A 20,200-nucleotide genomic window follows, 5' to 3' on the forward strand; every position below is an offset into this window, starting at 1 on the left:
CAGAATGTTTCACTCAATTTTGTACAAAGAGATGCGAGCACAAAAAGTTCAGGATCAGATAGTTCTACCTGTATGGCATTTTACATCTTTCAAACTGAAAAAAATAAATAATAATAAATACAAATAATGTGCTGTTTTTATACCTCTGATTCAATTTATTGATATGCATAACATTGGTGAGGTGTGAATTGTGAAAGTCCATATACTATAATACAGAACAGATGGTGTGGATGATAATTCATAAATTTTTGCTTAAAAAAATGATATATATATGATTGAATTCTCTTTGTTGTTATTCAATGGTTTTAGTGTATGTATTACTCAAACATACCCACACAGTCAGAGTGTATACAGCGGCTCTCGGCTGCCCGTCAGCAACCACCAGCGACACACTGATGGAGTCATGCTTTAAAAATGTCAAACAAAAAACTTTTGTTCTCTAGACAAAGCCTTATCTCTAAAGGTCATTCCCTCTTCACAGCAGCAAGAGAGAAGGACGTCACAAGGGCACTTTTCAAATATCTTTGATTAAAGGATATTACAATATGATACATTCACTATGATGACAAAAACTAGCATTCATTTTCATCCAAGTGAATGACCTCCTCTAAATACAAAAAATGTAACAGGTTTCTCCATGACATATTTTCCATAACTAAAAGGTCAAAAGCACCATTATTTGTTAATAATTTATTTGTTACTTTTCTCTCTATTGCATTTATTGTTTCCCTTGTTAGAAAGATGCTGTAAAAACAGACTATGGGGTTTCTATTCTTTTGTAACTACAGCTATCACGGTGGAAAGATGCTTAATTATCTTTAACACATAAATGGTTTGATGGTTTCCTAGGGTTAAGACTAGAAATGTTGCCTGTTTCTGTTGTTGTTGTTGTTTTTCCTTTTTTCTTTCTTATTTTACTTTCTCAAGATAACTGACTCACATTGTCGACTCGTTCAGCTGACATAAGTGTTAGATGTTGACTCACTTTCGGTAAACACTATGGTGAAACAGAGATCCAAATGTCTCTGGGCTAAAAAAATACCATATATAGTCTACTACCTATATACAGCTTATATTGAAATAACCACTTAAATAAAATAACTACTACTAAAATAACTAACTGATACCTATATGGAGTTTTTTTTCATCCAAATCACTGTTGATACATCTGTGGTTACTAATCAAGCACAATACACAACATAAATAAACTGAACTGGATGAACAATATGATAGTTACAAATGAAAGGAACAAGTTTGTGAGAATCAAGCAGCTCCATTAAACATATTTTTAAAGTCTCTTAAAAATAGCTGCAAAACCAGTTTAAACCACCCTGTTTAATCCAACACCTATTTGCAGTAAGATTGTTTTACTGAGAGCAAAACATTATGTCTGCCTTGCTCCTCTGTGTTTGCAGAGTACAAGTAATAACACCAATGTAAAGCAACAAACTAAGAACGTCTGTCTCAACTCCAGAATTGAAAATTAGTCACCTCCTTAATGAATAATATATTAGGAACAAAAGGAAAATGGAGGATAGATACAGTATGTTTTATTACCCGTTTCACTTAAGCAAAAGTGATCTCTTTAAGAAATACCCTAAAAAAGGTAATCTAAAGGCTGTGGCGCCCACTTACTTTCTTCTACAGCTGCCCAAACCAAACTACAAATTCAGTTCTTAGGGATTCAGTCTCCTTTTTTTCATTCACAGTTACTCTCTTATTCTTTTTATCACCAAATTTTCAGAAAGGGCAGTGCAAAACAAGGTAGTCTCGAGGAGCACCAGTAACCTTAACAGAATCATGTAAGCTGACAGATCATTTTTCACAAGGCCACAGATCCTGGGCTCTTATAAAGTAATGGGCTTTTGGGAGAGGCTTTTATGAAAGCTAAGATAGTTAAGTTCTGTGAGCTAGAGATGACACAGGGACCGTCAGCTCCTGGTCTGTTCCAAAGCAGACACCCTTATTCCCAGAAAGAGGAGGGAAGGAGAGAGGGTGGGACTGGAGCTCTTGTAAAATGACAATATAACAAAGATTAATATGTTACTTTGTCATCCTGATGGTCTCTAAACTTGCCCGAAATAAGGTTGAAATCACTCAAAAGCAAATCTTGTTCCTTTAGAGAATTTCTGTATTGGTGCATTTCTGACCAATGAGAGAAGCATTGAACAAATGTCTAAATGTGTAATTGGTTCACAAATAAGAAATAGTAGATGCTGTAGTGATGATGTATTGCTCATAATGCAGTGTATGCCATGTGTTACTTGTCAGAGAGTGTGCATGTATAACAGTATGTCATGTTGAAAGTCACTGTTCATTAATTTGTGACACTAAAACAGGGGTTTATGTTGTCATACTCACCAGAGGGGTCATTTCTTTTCATGCTGCTGGTGCTACTGCCTCCTCCATTGGGGCTGCCGCCAATGCCTCCATTGAAGGCTGCGAGGTTCTCTGAACTGTAGGCCCGTAGGACAGATAACATGTTCATCTGATGCTCCAGGTGGGCATGATCAGGACCACCGCTTGGGGTCAGAAGACCAAGGCCTGTCTGCTGCTGGTGCCATTGCTTCTCAGGGGTAGGAGGCTGAGGAGGAGAAAGGCCAGAGCTTTGGGGGCCCATAGTCAGCTTGCATCTTTGGATGTCCTTCCCTGACAATGGAGATTCAGAAAGCATTTGCATGGATCCATGGTCCTCCTCCTCAGCATCACCCATCTCCATCTCTTCTTCATCCTCTGCCTCATCTTCATCATCTGAATGCATATGCCTCTCTGTAGCAGTGGGGTTCGGCAATGATTTGTCACAACTTATTTCATCTTCCTCAGACTGGCCGCCATGTTCTTCAGATGCCTCTATTTCACTGCAGGACGCCTTGTCGGATAGGTCATCCAGAGGGCCCTGACCACACATATCATTGGGCTGAATTTGCTGCTGGTCTAGGTATCCAACAGACCCTCTAGAAGAGCCATCATACAAAGGACCAAAGGGCTTGTAGAAGTCACTGGAGAATGTGCCCATGGAGACTCCATGTGAGGGCTGCTCCAGATGGTTGGACCAGCCTGCTTGTCCCTTCAGATCCCCCGACTCAGTCTCTCTGTCCCTGGACGGGGCTCCCTCATGGTGGTGAAGAAGGCTTGGTGGTGGAGGAGCCAAGCCAGTAGCTTTTCCTGCATGGGAAGGCTCTCCCAGGAGGTGCTCCTTAGTATCTTTTCCACACTTGCCTTTACCCAGGTGGTTTGCTTGCAGGTGGAGGGCCATCAGCTCCACAGAGGGAGTTGTGAAAGAGCAGAAGAGGCAGCCATGCCAGGCGACATTGTCCTGGATGGTGATGGAAGCTCCAGGGAGGGACCCTGCTTCAGGTCTAACAGACAAATCCAGAGGCTCATACTGGGAGCGGCCACCCACAGCTGCCTTGACGTCACTGGTGGGATTCTCTTCTTGGTTGGCCTCACTGGCTCTTTTGGTATTGGCATCCGCACTCTCCTGGTTAAAGTGCTGACTATGCAGCTGTCTCTCTCTCATCTCTTTCTCTTTCTTCATGGAGTTGAGGACAAGGTTGTCCATGAAAGCCTGCAGGGAGCCCTGGAAGTTGACTCCATTTCCCACCATACTCTGGTAGGCTCGGCCGAGGTCGGAGAAGCTGGCAGGACTGTCCGCTGCAGAGGCTGGCCCTTCAGGACTCTTCATGCTCTCTGTGGTGGCCTCTGACCCTGGTCCCTGGCGATCCCGTTCCTTTTCACGGTCTCTGTCTCTGGGTGAGAGCATTCCGGGTGGTATCCACTGTTGTGGGAGCATTTGACCTCCTCTGAAGTCAAGACCAGAAGGCATTACCCCTTTGAAGACACCGCGAAGGACATCGGGTCGAGCAAAGACCCCACTGCTACTACTGTTCTTGCTGTGGTCATCCTTGTGGTCAGAAGATGAAGGGTGGTTGGCTGAGGGGCCACTACCATTCTGTCGCTCACGGTGATGGCGCTCCAGGTGGTACTTCAGAGAAGCTGATTGAGTGCCTGCATAGTCACAATGAGGGCACCTGTAGGGCTTTTCACCTACAGTGAGAGTGATAGAAAGAAACAAAGACAGACAGTAGCCGATGTCAGTACAGCAGTAATAACAAAGGTGCCAACAAGCTCAGCAGGAACCCTGGGCTTGTTCCACCTGTCAGAAGAAGAGCAAAAAGAAACACAACATGTAAATATTTGACAGGAATCATGTAAGGGATTACGTCAAGCCTCTCTAAATCTCACATTCTGCAGCATTCAACCACATTTATCACTTAGTAAACAGTCCATCAGCCTTTTTGAGAGGAGGGAGGAGTTTCAATACGGGTCGATCCAGCTCAATCCAGATCCTAGGAGTGAGCCATCACTCACGTCAGCGCCATAAAAAACATATCACCATATGGTGCCTTCAGTCCACTACAGAGATCATATTTTCAACTGACAACAAAACTGTCTGGATGTTATCTCTGTTCACATGGAGAACTGCAGGCTTGTGGTGTTGCTGTCTTTCACTCTCTCACTTTCTGTCTCTCTCCTGGCCTTGTCTGCTGTCAAGCCTCTACCTTGGTGGTGGAGCAGTTCTGTGGACATTCTCTATTTGCAGTTTATCACTGTGAGGATAAATCAAGCCCCACAGAAGCTCTTTATTCCCCCTGGATGACAACTGTGACCCCTCAATCCAAAATGCACCCAATAAAAGGTCCTCATCTGAGAATGAAGATAGACTAAATGATATAAACACACCATATGTGTTGCACATGAACATTCCTCATAAGGCAGCCTCACACTGTGGATTACAAAATACTAACCAGCAGGAAATGTAATGTAAAAGAAGGCATGCAGGCAAGACACATACAAATGTACAAGAATGCTTGTTAAAAGTAAAAAGACAGTAGCTTTAACAAAGAGAAGGACAACGAGTCTAAATTGTATTAGCATGATTTGATCAATATCAATATAAAATATTTATCTGACAACAATTAGAATAGGCTTGGAATGAAAGCTAGATTTATAAGATCAATAAGCAATAAACTAAATGCAAGGCTTGATTTTTAAGACATTGTAAAGTTTCAGGAATTAAATGATGATGTGCGAGGTGGAAAAAAAAACAATGAGGGAGTGGGAGGGATATGGGAAAATGAATATAAAACCATGTTTGTCGATGTATGTGTGTGTGTGGCTATAAACGCTTAGATTATACACATGGAAAACATTTTTTAACCCAGAAAAAATGTTGCATTGTTACGCAAGACTGAATTGAATGATTTAAGTCTGACTCTGTAGTAAATCATGGATATAATTAGCAAATGGCATAGTGCTCAAGTAATTTATCATTATTTGGAGGGCGCCATTCCAGAAAAAAGAATGGAAGATCTGCAGACCCACTGCACAGCTTCCTAAAAAAAGGATCGCAAACATAAACTCAATGCTATATTGGCGAAGAACAAACATACAGAGGGACATATAGTGAAGGGCAGGAGAGAGGGTGAGAAAAAATGGGGGTCTTTTGTTCTTTTACACAAGAGTGTTTGAAGCGCATATTCAAAAGACATCATACCAGATGAGCTTTTAACCCAATAAGTGCTTATCCTCTGAGCAGGATAACAGAGGCTTGGTGTGATTCAATAAGGAAACGTCCTTGATGCAAATGATCATTTTCAGTTCCTTTAACTGGAAGGAATGATATTCTTTACCCAGAATAAAAATTAGAGTAAAATTAGAGTGATCTGTGTGTCTCCACCCCAACTTGTTCTAAAAATGTTGCTAAAACTATAATTATATAAACTAAATAATATATATATATATATATATATATTTTTTTTTTTTTTTTGTTGTTGGTTGTATGTTTATGGGTGTGTGTTCCAGTGCCTGTGCAAGTCTCTGTGCATGTGGCATGTTCTTTGTGCACCATTTGGGCTCAGTAAGACATCTGTTCCATCATACGTCAGGGACACGTGTGACATCTGGGGAATATACTGTATCCTGCCTTGCAACATTACACACAATTTACTGCTAAAGGTCATTATGTACCCGTTAATCCACTTTTAATTGATATCCACACAAACATCACAACCTCGGGGAAACAAAATGGATAACCAAGGCAGAGAGGTAAAAAGATTATTATTTTTCATCTTTTGAAATGAGAGAATGCAAAACTCAAAAAAAAAAGAAAGAAAGAAAGAAATAAAAAAAAGTTTCCAATGTTCACTCTTATGGCTGATGGACTGTGTTAACAAAAATAAGGAATAAAAAATACATATCAAATTGCCATCTGGTAGAGTGTGACAGGCTTTATATAAATTACAGAGACCTTTCGCTGTGAGTAATACACATCCATTATCATTTCGCAAGTTCAGTTCTAGCTTTAATCTCAACACTTGAAGAAGTCCAGCGCAAACTGATTTCATATGGATTTGTGTGATTTGTCATGACTCCATAGTAACAGTTTAGAATAAACACCCACAGCCTTTACAGAAGGGCAATTAAAATAGTTAATAGATATGACATACTTTAAGATGAATTTCCATATGGCTTTACAGAATGTTGAAAAGACAGCCTGCATGCCACAGGGCGATAGAAAGAGAGAGATTGACTGCGCTTTTTTTATCTTCTTCCTTAAGCTATGCTTTATTTATGCAAAATGTAGAAACAAAAATTGATCAAAAATCAAAAAAAAAAAAAAAAAAAAATGTTAAGGTGTTCGAGTTCTTAAGCCATACACATAGTACCAACAACTTATATTTACATTTTAAATCACCCTTTTTTGTATGGCCCATTACTTCAACCCTTCCATTAATCTTATAGACTTTTAGAGAACTAACTCACCATGTAGTAAGCTAATAAGCATTACCAGAAAGAACAAAAACAAAACTAAATAAATACAGACAAAATGAGATAAACCACAAACGATGCGTCAGGCAATACAGTCAAATTTTCTCCAGGGAGTCTGCTGAGTGACCTTTGTTATTTGCAATGCTTATGGTTTGGAACAGTAGCAACTGACCACAGACCTGAACGCTTTCTTTCTGCTCTTTGCTTGCTCTGTCTCCCTCTTCAAATTAAACCTTAAAGCGTTGTTCGATACAACCATAAACTTCCATCCAGCCATGTGATCCAACTCTTCTCGGATCCAACTCAAGTCTCGCTCAAGATGCTTAATGGCTCCCAATCACCAAGGTGAACTCACACGGCCTTTTCCTGTCTCTCCTCTGTCTCTCTTCAAACAAAGGTGATTCGTCTGGCATGCTGGTGATCCTGTAGCCTCAAGTTATGCGTAGCCATTGTCAGGAGCAAGGACCTTTTTATTTTTTATCTACAGCTGCTTACTGCTAAATACTGCCTTGTCCAGAAGGGGACAATCTGTGTCTCTAATTGCTGTCACTGAAGCCTAGATTCATTATGTGACTTTCCCATTAAAATGTGAGCATTAATTTGTATAATGAAATATCACCCACTGCAGTGTTCATTAGCTGTGGCCCCACACTATACACTGCACAATGTTAGCTACCTAGAAAACTGTGCTTAATTTCACTAATGGATATTTTCCCTCTCACTGTTGGAAAGGAAATTAATACTGTAACATTAGCTCTTTAACTTTTGGAGAAATTTAAATTCACTTCATTCCTTTCAAGGCGACGTTAGAGAGTCATTAATCTAACATTGTGTCGCACAATGCCCTGGCCTCCTCAGTAAGCAACGCCATTGTGATGGGATAACGGCATCGGGATTGAGGCCCGCTTTGTGTCATCTGCATGTCTGATTGCTTTAAATCAAGGCAGGATATTTGTTTAATGTCAACGGCATAGTTTCAGCCTGATCGGAAGGGCCTGTTGTTCCTGTAAATTATCCGAGCAGAGCTAGACAGAGAGCTGTGTCGTATCTCAGATGTCTGTCAGCCGGGAATCTTTATGACAAACCTATAACCGTTCAGCGAAGAATCACACATTTTGCACATACATCAGGGCCAGTCAGTGTAAATTGCTGCATTGGCAGAAAGCGTAGTGTCCGGTTCTGAATGCACTCGGGCCACACCGCACACACGTGGGCCATCCCGGTAACGGAGTGAGTGAGTGAATTAACGAAGGCTTGGGACGAGGGCCTCTGTTTCCTCTCAGCTGAAATACGGCTCTACTGGGGACCCTTACCCCCTGCTTCGAGCAGGCATAATTCAACCTCCCTCAGCTAGAAACATATTTCCTCACTCAGTCCGCTGCTCTCCTGCTAGGAGGATATAACCAGCCCTTCCAAAGCATTAACCCCTCTGTTTAAAGAAAACCTAAACACTTTACTGTGACTGCATGTCATTACATGAACATTAAACAGTCTTTTATGTGCAACATTATCTAGCCGTATGCTGCATATACTGTATATATATATATATATATATATATATATATATATATATATATATATATACAAAAAATAATAATGATAATAAAAATTAGATTTCCTACTTTGAGTCATTGGAAAAAAAACTGCCTCCCAGTCCATATTAGATAATACCAAATGCAGATGGGAGCGTTCTGCACCCTTTATATGAGTTCTATATTTAAAAGTAACAATATTTCCTGTGCTTCTATTACAGCAGAAGATGAAAATGCTGCAGTCTGAGAGAATTAAACATCAGCTCCACTGTTAAGCATGCCTTATAATCAACCTTTATGCTCCAGAGTAGCACAGCTATGTGCTTCTTATTAAGTGGGACAAATACCATCTGGGTGGTCTCCGCTCTTCCTTGTATGCACATACCAAAAAAATAAAAATAAATAACAACCATCGATTCTCTGAGCTGCGAGTGATTTCCATTTACAGTAAAAAAAAAAAAAAAAACCCCGGGATTGGGCTCACATTATGCTGAATATAGAAAGCTGTTTCTTTCTTTTTTTTGCTCTCTCTCTATCTCTCTCTCTCTCTTCTTTCTATTTTATGTCTGTCCTTTTTATGACTGAAGCTTCACTGTGAAAATGTGCAGGTATTTCTGATCTGACCCATACAATTATTTTCATTGGTCTAGCCAATGTATTTTGATATAATTAGCATTCTTAACAGAACACTTATTTGATGTTACTATGTATAATATTATTTAGTAATTTAATTGAATATTGTTTATATTTATTATAAATAATCTGTGTATGGAAGCAATACATTACAGCCTTTTATTATTGTTGTTGTCAAATATAAAATAACAATACTAATAATAATGAACATATTAAAGTGCTGTCAATGTTTACACATCTCGTTCACATAAACAGAGACAGCAGTGTGCTGAATCTAAGGTGACCTCTGAGTGTTTATCCTGGTTATTCTTCATATGAACTAGGCCAGCTGTGCCTGCTAGTGAGCCTCAGCCTTGCTCTTGGGTGGAACAACAGGGTCTCCTGACAGCCACTGGACCAGCACTGCTCACATCATTACTCTGCTGGGCCGGGGCGTCCTGTCTCACACACCTGAAGTTCATTTATGGGCTCAGAGTTTTTAAATCGGGCTGTATAAAAGTGCATCACTAACATCAATACAAACTGTGATTAGGTTTGTACACCACTACATACATACATCAAGTTAATACACATATCTAAAATGCAGGAAATGTACTTCTTGGACTTCTCACTCACCTGTATGTATTCTTAGATGAACCTTCAGATGGTGGGAGGTGCGGAACGATTTGCCACAGTAGGGGCAGTCCTTCATGCTCGAACCCACACTCCGTTCCCGGTGCTGAGTCGTGGGGGGCTGGACAGCACTCACAGGTTTCGCCATCTCTTCCCCGACATCTAAGAAACAGAGAACCAGAAAGAGACATTATTCACAGACTGTTCTCTTTCATTTAAAACCAGCCACACACCAGAGAAGAGAGTTTTTTTTTTGTTTTTTTGTCTTGTTTCTTCTGTTGTTCTCCATCCTTTCAGCTTTTGCCATCCAAATCTGCTAACGCCACACAAAGTCAAACACATCAATGAGTTCACGTGCACCACTTTCCCGCTCCCCACCCTCCGCCACCTGACAGAACGCTGACAGTTCAGAAGCTTTCTTTAGAGATATCACCCCGACCCCCACCCAAGTACACTCACATCCCAACATTTTATCCAGCCTCTCATCATCTTTAGTGGGAAGCATATGGCAGAATGTGTTGAACAATACAGACAAAACAGCCATGTCAGCAACAGGGTCTTTGACAGGTGACGTTGGCACGGAGGTTGATGGAAAACGGTGATAACGAAGGACCCCTCTGATTGAGCAATTGTCACACCAATAATGTCTAAGAGTGTCAACAAGTCCACACTTAGAGATAATTAGTCACTACGCTTATATGTGAGATGTCAGCAGTGTTACACCATGGTGACTTACAGGGGGATCTCATATTGTGTGAAGTGCTTGACACTCCAGAGAAGTTAATATGATACAAGACCAGGTCAGGTCCTTTGAGAAGTTACATGTGCCTACCACATTTATTTAATTTTATTTATTTATTAATTTTATGTTATTTTACAAAGTACCAATAAGAAACAGGTCAGTAGGTCCTTTGAGGAAGTTTTTAGTTCTGATAATAAGGTTACACATGCTTTAAAGCTGTGGTGTCCAAATAAGCAATTTTAATTCTTCATAGAGGAGAGAAAAGATTCTGCTAAAAATCAAAAACTGTGTTATATATATATATATATATATATATATATATATATATATATATATATATATATATAAAACATATTCAAACATTCTGACCCTAAAAACACATTTATCCAGTAACAGCATTTGGCTTTGTGCATTAAGTTCTGTGAGCATGTGACCAGCCACAATGCAAAAAAAAATGGTTTGTAAATGCTTTGTTATTTCTGTGCCTACACAATACGGAGTGTGTGTAGGGGAGACTTCGTCTGAATGGCGCAACCCACTCTAGCAACCATTTGCCTCAATCAAAAGCTTTTGTACAAGTAATCTTTCTTTCTTTCTGTGCTTTTTTTTTCTCCTTTTAAGAATCAAATGAGATTTGAGAAGTTAAAAAAGAAAGAGTAAAGTCAGCATCTCCTTCTCTCTTGTGGTTGATCACATTCCTTCAATTTACTTGCCTACACATGTTACATTGTGATGTGTGCCCCCATTTTCTGTCCCAAACATATACTCACGACGAAACAAGCACAAACACTGTCTCTGACCCACTTTACCCTGGTACCCAGACACTTACAAATATTACTCCTATTGGCAACTTTTACAGGCTTTTAGTGAAAAGAGAGGACTTTATTGTCCCATAACCACACACACACACACACACACACACTCAGATACACATCATATACCACTAAATTGTATATGTAAGTGTAAATGTAGCATTTGAGTGTCATTCATTACTCAAAAAATTTGAAATGTTCCTTTAGATCCAGATTTTAACATAAACCATCTATTATCTATACATACTAGAACATCAGACAAACAGACACATGCATACAAAGCCTTTACAGCTATTACTGCTCCTTCATTTAGCTCTCACTCTCTTTCTCTTTCTCTCCGTACACACACACACACACATGCACACACACACACACATATATATATATACAGGCCAGCAGGGGCGTCTTTAATCAGCTGACTGCTCCCCAGCTTTTAATACGGCTGTTCCAATTACTGTAAAAGTCATCCTGCACCAAATAACCACAAATATTGACAGTTTATTGCACAACACATTTATGACATTTGAAGGTCACCCCATATATTACGCATCATCTCTCGGCCCAGGGTGTCTGGAACAGAGAGATTCTCAATAACCCGCCACCTATAACTATTTTCTGCATATTGATTTTCCATTTCTCAGCCCTTTTTTATGCAAAAGAAAAATCTGTAAGAGACACAGCATTAAAACGACTGCCGCGAGCGAGCCACGGTCTTCATATATTATCCTGTTAAGCCTGAAAACAATAACTCTTTAGTCCAGGGCCTAGACAATACTGCAAAATGTTATGAAATGCTACAGTGTTCCTTTATAGATGTTTACAGTCTGAATAATTAGACATGGGGATAATGAAGTTACATCTGTAATTTATGATTAACTTGCTTATTGAAACTACATTGGTATCAATCATCTCCATCTCCATAAATATTTCATCGACCACTGGATTTGCTTATGAGATTTTTGCTGCCGTAACCAATCATAAAGAGCATCTCCAAGTACTTGACGGGACATATCCATATCCATATCTCATTGTCCATTGAGTCTGTCGCACCAAAACGCTGCGGTTAATGTAAAAGTGAGGTGTTTAGGAGGATTTACGGGACTAGCGTTATAGAACATGCCAGAACAATAGACTGGAAGTGGAGAGGAGGCCACTGGGAAAAGTCATCTGAGAGGAGGTGTGTCACTCACCCGTCTGCTTGGTCTCGTTTACGTACACACATGATTATGGAAGTTGGTAAGTTGTGTGTGTGTGTCTATAAAAGGGAAGTAAAGGAAAATATGTTTGTCTCAGTGACATTTAATGTGTGTGTGAGTACAACCTCTCAAATCTCTCCAGATGGACCACACCCTGTTCCCACTAATAAAAAAGAAAGAACAACAAAGGCCCACTATGACAACAACCCCCCTCCCCCACCACATACACACCTTTAATGGATCTCTCACAATCACACTTCCACTCTAAATCAGTCTGTGGTTCTGATTACTCGCATATCACTTTCAGAGGAAAAAAAAAAGAGAGAGAGAGAGAGAAAAGAAGCAATCATAAAAACACAAGATGTCTCCCCTATCCATTAGAATAATGTGTCACGTGCCACAGTCAGTCACTGACCTTCCTTCATTTGTAGCACCCGAGGAAAATGTGAGAGAAACATTTGGATTTAGATAGTAAAAAGCAGAGAGAGAGAGAGAGAGAGAGAGAGAGGAGGTAAAATGTGATGACATCATTTGAAAGGCATTAGGCTTTTAAAAATGCACCCGGGGGGGAGCTGATTTCCTTACGCTGGAGCAACACAACACCATCCGGCTGATGCGCACACTGCACTCTCTCTTTTTTGATTTGGACCGGTGCCATCTTTGTGAACAGTCTGGTTCAGGCGAGTTAATCAATTTGAGGTTTAGTTACACTGCTGAGGCTAGCATTCCGCCGACTGCTAGAAAGTAATCGGAACTCGCAGAATTTATTAACCAAACACCAATTATCATTAAACACCACTGCATTATCCCCTCCTTTTACTACCTGACAAGGACTACTTAATGAAATTTTAGATTAAAGTTATTTAGCCTGCTGATTTATGGTGGCTAAATCTCCTAATCCAGCCCCTTGGCACAGATACTCGCACAAACAGTTATTTTATTTATTTTATTTTATTTTTTTATTTAGGAGTACACCAGGGACCCTAAACCCTCCATGGTACCACCGCAAGTCCTGCCCGCAAATAGAGAGAAGAAGAAGAAGAAAAAAAAATACTGTCCAAACATTTGTAAGATTCACTGGACGTGAGAGCTAGCCCTCTCACTTGCAGGCAGTACATGCTGACCTCTGTGTCAATGAGCTAATAAATTCATGGAGGCAAACTAGGATTTAAATAAACGCTAAATTCAAAAAGTGTTTACCCCTTTTCTGTTTCTGAGATGAAACAGCCGCAAAATGTGCTACATATAAGGCATGTGGGTAAACAGGGGCACCAGATGTTCTTTGATGTTAATAATGGCATTTATTATTAATATTAATTAGACTGCATTCAGCAATACATTTGGGCCATTTCCAAGTCAATTAAGCAAAATGGCATTCGGGAGATGTTGAAACGACATTTTAAGGCAGGTGTTCGGCGGTCCCCTAATAAAACATTTTTGCTGTGACTGAAAAACAACCCATTTTCAACAGAGTCTGTTTTTTGTTTGTTTTTGTTTTTTTTTGGTCTGTAGGAAAGCAGCATTTTCTCGCTCTAAGCATTGTCATTTTTTAAAACAGTTGTAGTTAAACATGAACAGCTTTGCTTTGGAAATGTTTTAGTGTACCCCATAAATGAAGTTAAACAACCTGAAGATGTTGTAATTCACTTTATTTCTATGATTTTTGTGAGTGTGCATGTTCATATATATACACACAAACACACACACACAAACATACATGTGGTATTGTGTGTGTATATATATATATATATATATATATATATATATATATATATATATATATATATATATATATATATATATATATATATATATATATATATTATATTAAATGTGGAAAGTTGCCAAATCAAATGCCAAACCAGATAACCATCTATCCACATAGTGAAGAGCCAAACTCCACTGTAAATATCAGTCTAAAAAAAACAACAACAAAAAACTAATTACTGTCCACATGGCAGTGAAAGATTAGATGGGAAAAGGAGTGTGGGGGGAGGTCATGTTGTCTGTATAATTCTTACTATTTCCTATGTGTAAGTATAATCACACACACTCAAGCTCACAAAACACAGTTTTAAAGCTCAGTGCTCTGTAATCTGGACCATGAAAAAGGGGCCCGCTAGCACAGTACCTCCAGCTAGCACTGATTTGGCAAGAAGGCCCTGTGTGTGTGTGTGTTTTTTTTTTTATAGATTGTGGAGGCTCAGCCATACAATGGTACATTAACAATCTGTGCGTTCATTTATCAGCCCATGCGTTTTTGGACTCTGTGTTTATGGCGCAGTGCACTTTTCATCGCTGAAAATTAATGAACATGCCTCTCCTCGCAACAAACATGCACCTGTGCCGCCGTGATGCTAATCACAAACATTTATATTTATTAGCGGCAGCCTGAGTGAAAGTAGGATTACAAGAGGAGGAGGAAAGATTGTCCTTTTTCTGCTTTGTGAACAGAACGCTGCATTTCTCTCTCTCTCTCTCTCTCTCTCTCTCTCTCCCTCTCTCTCTCTTTCTCGCTTTCGAGCACATTTGTTATGCCTGCTGGCGTAAGGGTCAGGTGAAATTAAGCTTTAAGTATTCTCCCTCCGACTGTAATAAGTTAAAAATCTTCCTCGACTTAACATGCTTGACTAATTCCTCTCCGCCAATAACATCAATAGTTCAATAGTTTAATGAGCGACATAAAGCACAAGAAATTCAACATGGATCTAGGAACTCGCCAAGTCACGAGCAGCTCCTTCACAACTGAAATCTGATGAATGCATCCCAGGTTCCTCAAGACGTGCCCTTCATAAACAACACGACAGAGTCTCAGGAGGTCAGGGAGGTGAGAGTGGCAGAATTGTGCAAATGAGCCACATTGACAGCACTCTTGACTGGAGAAACCCTCTCTCTCTCTCCCTCTCTATCTCTCCTTCCCTCCCACCATCAGTGACAGAAGGTGCGCCTCTCCCTCTTTAAAGGCTATGCCTCTGTCGAGCTGAGGGAACAGGAATGGTGCCATAAGTTTCCGCCTGGCACTCACCCATCTTTGTTTGCTCCTCTCGAGTTGCTTTCGGGCTTCAAAGAGCAGCAAATGACAAAAAAGGAAAAATAGAATGAAAGAAAAGAAACTTAAGATAAATAAATTAATAAATATGCACTGAAAAGAAAGCAAAACCTGGGCTGCTGAGGCAGTGGGGTCTAACTAACTTTATTATTCTGCAAGGTGATCACAGCATGCAGAGGATCGGAGAAGGACTGCCGTGACCACTGCTGGTCTGATGCATGAGAGGAGACGTTCTGTCACAATCAGAAGCCACAGTGAGCTTGTGAGGGCCCTGAGGGTGGCCATCATATTACAAGCCCCACTTCAGTAAGGCTGGCTGCTCTTAATCCTGCTAAATATTTATGGACGCCCACTTTTTTTGTAAAATGGGCAGCTTTATCATTAGTGAAGCCTGGGTGGATGCTGTCTGTTCAGGGCTACTGCGTTCTCCATAGTTAAACTGTGAGAATGAGGATAGCATGATACAGAAATTACACAATATGATTTTAAAGGGACAGTTCATCCAAAAGTTTAAACTCTTTTACTCACCCTCACATCAAAAGACATTATTATAAAAAAAAAAAAAAAAAAAAAAAAAAAAAAACAGTTTTGGACCTCACTGACTTTCATTGTGTAGGAAAAACTGAGACATTTTCAAAATATCTTCTGTGTTCCACAAAAGAAAGGGAATCTTACAAGAGACTGAGTAAATGATGACAACATTTACTTTTTGGGGTAAAGTATTGATTTAATTTTAAAAGTTACTATTCAAAAAGCTTTTCATCTGACCCAAAAATGCTTTTAACCAATGTTTAACAAGAAAGACAGACAGAAAGAAAGAAAGAAAAATAAAAGAAAGAAGGAAAGACTGTTGTGAAGCTAAACATCATTGCATGCATTACTTAAGTATGTCACTGTACCTTTAAAACTCCTTCAAAAAAAAAAAAAAAAACTCCTCGTCTGACATTGATTTCCTATTCATTTTTCCACCCGACCAAATCAACAACAAGTACACCAGGCAATCATAAAGCTGACTTACACATCTCTTTACAGCACCTTCTAAATCCATTAGCATCCCTCTAAAGCCATACGCTTTGAAAAGCCATTCCTCCATCGTTTTCATTAATGAGAATTAAAACAATACTGATGTACTTGAAGATATTAGTGAAATTACCATATGGATGGTCTGATCAATAACAACATTACCAAAGACTGACACTATAATGTGAAGATGATGAATTACACGCAGGGCAACATTAACGGCTCTTCCCATCTTCACGAATCACCTTAACCAAAAACCTGCATCTTGACAGGAACTGTAAAACGTGGCTTTTTTTTGCCTCAGCCACACGGACTATAAATTGTGCGGTCAAGGACATCCCCAGTTTTACTCTTATATGCACTTGTCCAGTGTCTTGGAAAATGAAATAAAAAGATTTATCATGCCGCCCTAAACACAGGAGAGTCTCACGACTGAGCAACTCCATCAGAATACATTTCAGGATGCTGAGAGCTGGGCAGAGAAGCTTTAAAACTGTCCCTCCCACTCAAGGTTACATCATCCATCAAAAATAGAATTGGACATCTTTTATTTAACCCACATTAATCTGAGTGAGATGTCTGAATGAAGTCTGAGAGAGCAATTTTAGAACAAAAATGTCTACAAACATCCAGGCAGGATGAAGAATGCTGGAACACAGACTGTGGAGCAAAACTGATATTATCAGGGTCAATCACACGCTGCTCAACCCCAAGTTGAAAAGGAAAAGGAAAAAAAAAAAAAAACTTGAAAATAATCATCTATTATTATTATTACTATTATTATTATTAGAAGAAAAAAAATCTCACCACTGCTAAAAATGTTAAATAAAAAAACAAAACGTTTTATCTGCCAAATCAAGACATATACAGAAAAGGAAATTATACTGAAAGAAGCACCTTAAAATAATAATTTTGCCTTACAGGTCCCACCTTATATTAAGTGCCCCTAATACCTGTGTACTTACATAGTAACTAGATCTGTACATTGTATGTTACCACAGTATAAGTACACATTGAAACATAGTATCTACAGCTCTAATGTTTGTGTAACTACACATATGTGTACGTCACAACTCACTGAATGATATGCGGAAGTACAAAAAAAGTCAAAGGACATTGGTAACAACACTTTTTGGTAATGAAAGTACAAATGTGCAACTGGACTAACAGCAAGAAAGTGGTCAAGAAAGTGTAACACTCTATATTTTATTTATTATGTTATTTTTCTGATGTTACACAGAAGTGGACATTAAGTTAGGGTTTTTGTATAAATTGTGGTTGGTGTCCAGAATGTTTCACTTTATATCAAGTAGACCGTTTCTGAGGAGTTACCATGTAAGTACACCAGTATTACAGTAGTGCACCAACTCCAAGTCGAGATGCAACTTCCTCCCAGTTTACATATCCCTAAACCTACCCATCTCCTCCCACTGGATCAAATGCTTCCAATTACTCTTATATATTGTTGTAAAAAATGTATTTATATCATTCCTGTTACAGGAGTACCTAGTGAAGTGAAAAAAAAACTGTTGTTACCAATGTCTTGTTACACATTTGTACTTACACAAACCATTTGGAGGGTTGTTACATGTGTGTAGTTACAGAAATATTCCATCTGTAGATACAATGTATGTGTATTTACACCGTGGCTACATACTACATAAACATTTAGTTACTATGTAAGTATACAGGCATTAGGGACAATATAAAGTGGGACCAAATAAATAAATAAATAATATTAAAAAAACATGCCATATGTTAACATGGCCAATAAGAATTAACACAATTCTGGCATCATCACATATGCCTCATTTATATGTACGCCATATTTCTTTTTCTTTTATTCGTCATCCTTTCACTGCTGACTCGTTCTACAACTCCAATACCTCCAGTTGACGGTGCGTCACCCCTCACACATGTCAGTGAGAAAGCCTGCTCCTTTCTCCTCCACAGACCAAATGTTCATCTGTTATGAAGGTCATTGACAGACAGCAAGAATCACTATTGAGGAGCTAACAATTTGCCATTTCAGAACACTGCTGCACTGATGACTCAACTATTAATAGACTTCCCCCTCTTATGTGACTAAAACTATTCTGGCGATTACACAGGCCACAGAAAAGATGGAGCCTTATGTCTTTATTTCTCTATCTGTTTTATCTGAAGAGAGATATCTGACATTTGGAGCAAATTAATGTGAACCTAAGCCCGACGAGAAGTGCTGCATGACAGGATATTGAAAATGAAATCACAATGTTACAGAGAGAAGAGCTTCATATGACTTCTGCCCTATTCTTGATTTTTTTTCTTCCCTTCTCCTTTTTTCCCATCCCCGTTCACATCTTTAAAAGACTCTGATTGTGCAATACCACCAACACGCTGTCATTTAAGCACGACCCTAGATTCCATTACAAGGATTCGATGTTTACAACTAAACAATAACAGTTTATTTCAAAACTCATTTACTGGCAAGCTCGCTGTTGCCAGGGCATTCAGACATACGTGTCTGTATTTGTCTGAGAACACAATCATTTAGACTTACGCTATTTTAGTCCATCTACCAGCATTCACTTTTTTTTTAAGATCTGTGTTTCTGGAATGAAGCATAGACTTTGGAATCCTTTATCTACAGAGGCTCAAAATCTCAAGACTAATTACAAATTAATCTAAATCTGTACATCTGAAATAAGAGGGCAATAACTTAGCGTAATAAGATCTATCTTTTATATATTTATAAATAGCTTCAAATAGCTTGGTCCGAAGAGCGAGAAGCATGATATAATTGCTTGTCGTTTACACCCATATGGGGACACTGGAGCTAGAGATTGTGAATATTAATAATTGATCATTAGCTTGATATGTGTGAGGGAGCTCAAGTTTGGCTTTCAGAGTTGACTAGCTCCATTAGGACTCGCTCCTGGGGCTGCAACGACTAGAAGGTCACAAACGTCACGCGGCGTCTGCTACCGCTATTAGCATGAAAGTGTTTTAAGCGTTAACTACAAGGTTAACCTTTGCATAAATCATTGTACATCAGGTTGACATAAAATCTCAGATATTTTTCCTTGAATAAAGACTATCTGAAGCAAAAAAACTCAACCCCCCAACCACCTCACCCCCTCGTTGACCTGAAAATACTCCCACCCCACCTTCAGCTGTGGTCCGACATGCTCCCCCAGCAGGGGAACCTCTGGGCACCTTGACTTCTGTTAACTGCTTGTGGCACGAGCTGAGGAAATGGGTCATTAAATGAAACGAGCCAAGGCCAACCTCCCAGACTCCCAGAACTGTTTCCAATCAGATTGCTTCCTTCAACAGAAGCCAGAATCTCACACAGCATTAGCATCATTAGAGCCACCCCATCTACTGCCCCCCTCTCTCCCAGACTACCTCTGCTCCAGCCCCCCTTTTGAAGGCACCAGAAGGCACTAACATGGATCTCCTCGATTTGGTAAAGGGCAGACACCTTGATGTTGGGGGCAAAAACTTTAAATGCTATCCGTAGCTCACAGGAACCACGGGATGTCAGACACTCAATTGACATCTCTTCATCTCTCTCTCTCTCTCTCTCTCTCTCTCTCTCTCTCTCTCTCTCTCACACACACACACACACTCCCACCCATTCACAAGTAGGTCTTCGCAAACAAAAAAAGAAAGCTTGCGTGCCAAGGCTTTTCTGATGAGGCCCTATATTTACCCACCTATAAAATAGAATTAGTCGAGGCTGCCAATCAAAGTTTAAAATATGTAACCAAGAAGCACATTATTTATGG

General features: G+C 39.5%; 1 protein-coding gene across 7 annotated transcripts in view; it reads right to left on the reverse strand.

Moving 5' to 3' along the window:
- LOC128016678 (zinc finger protein 536) overlaps positions 1-20,200 on the reverse strand; it is a 175,171-nt gene that overhangs the window by 42,967 nt on the left and 112,004 nt on the right. For all 7 annotated transcript variants that reach the window (XM_052601365.1, XM_052601367.1, XM_052601368.1 and 4 more), the window contains 2 exons: positions 9,612-9,770; positions 2,362-4,047 (listed from right to left, as the gene is read on the reverse strand). In XM_052601365.1, coding sequence (XP_052457325.1) covers positions 2,362-4,047; positions 9,612-9,770 — 1,845 coding nt within the window. The remainder of the gene's footprint in view (positions 1-2,361; positions 4,048-9,611; positions 9,771-20,200) is intronic.

The sequence above is a fragment of the Carassius gibelio genome, chromosome A7 (assembly GCF_023724105.1).
Source record: "Carassius gibelio isolate Cgi1373 ecotype wild population from Czech Republic chromosome A7, carGib1.2-hapl.c, whole genome shotgun sequence".
In the NCBI taxonomy this organism is placed as follows: Eukaryota; Metazoa; Chordata; class Actinopteri; order Cypriniformes; family Cyprinidae; genus Carassius; species Carassius gibelio.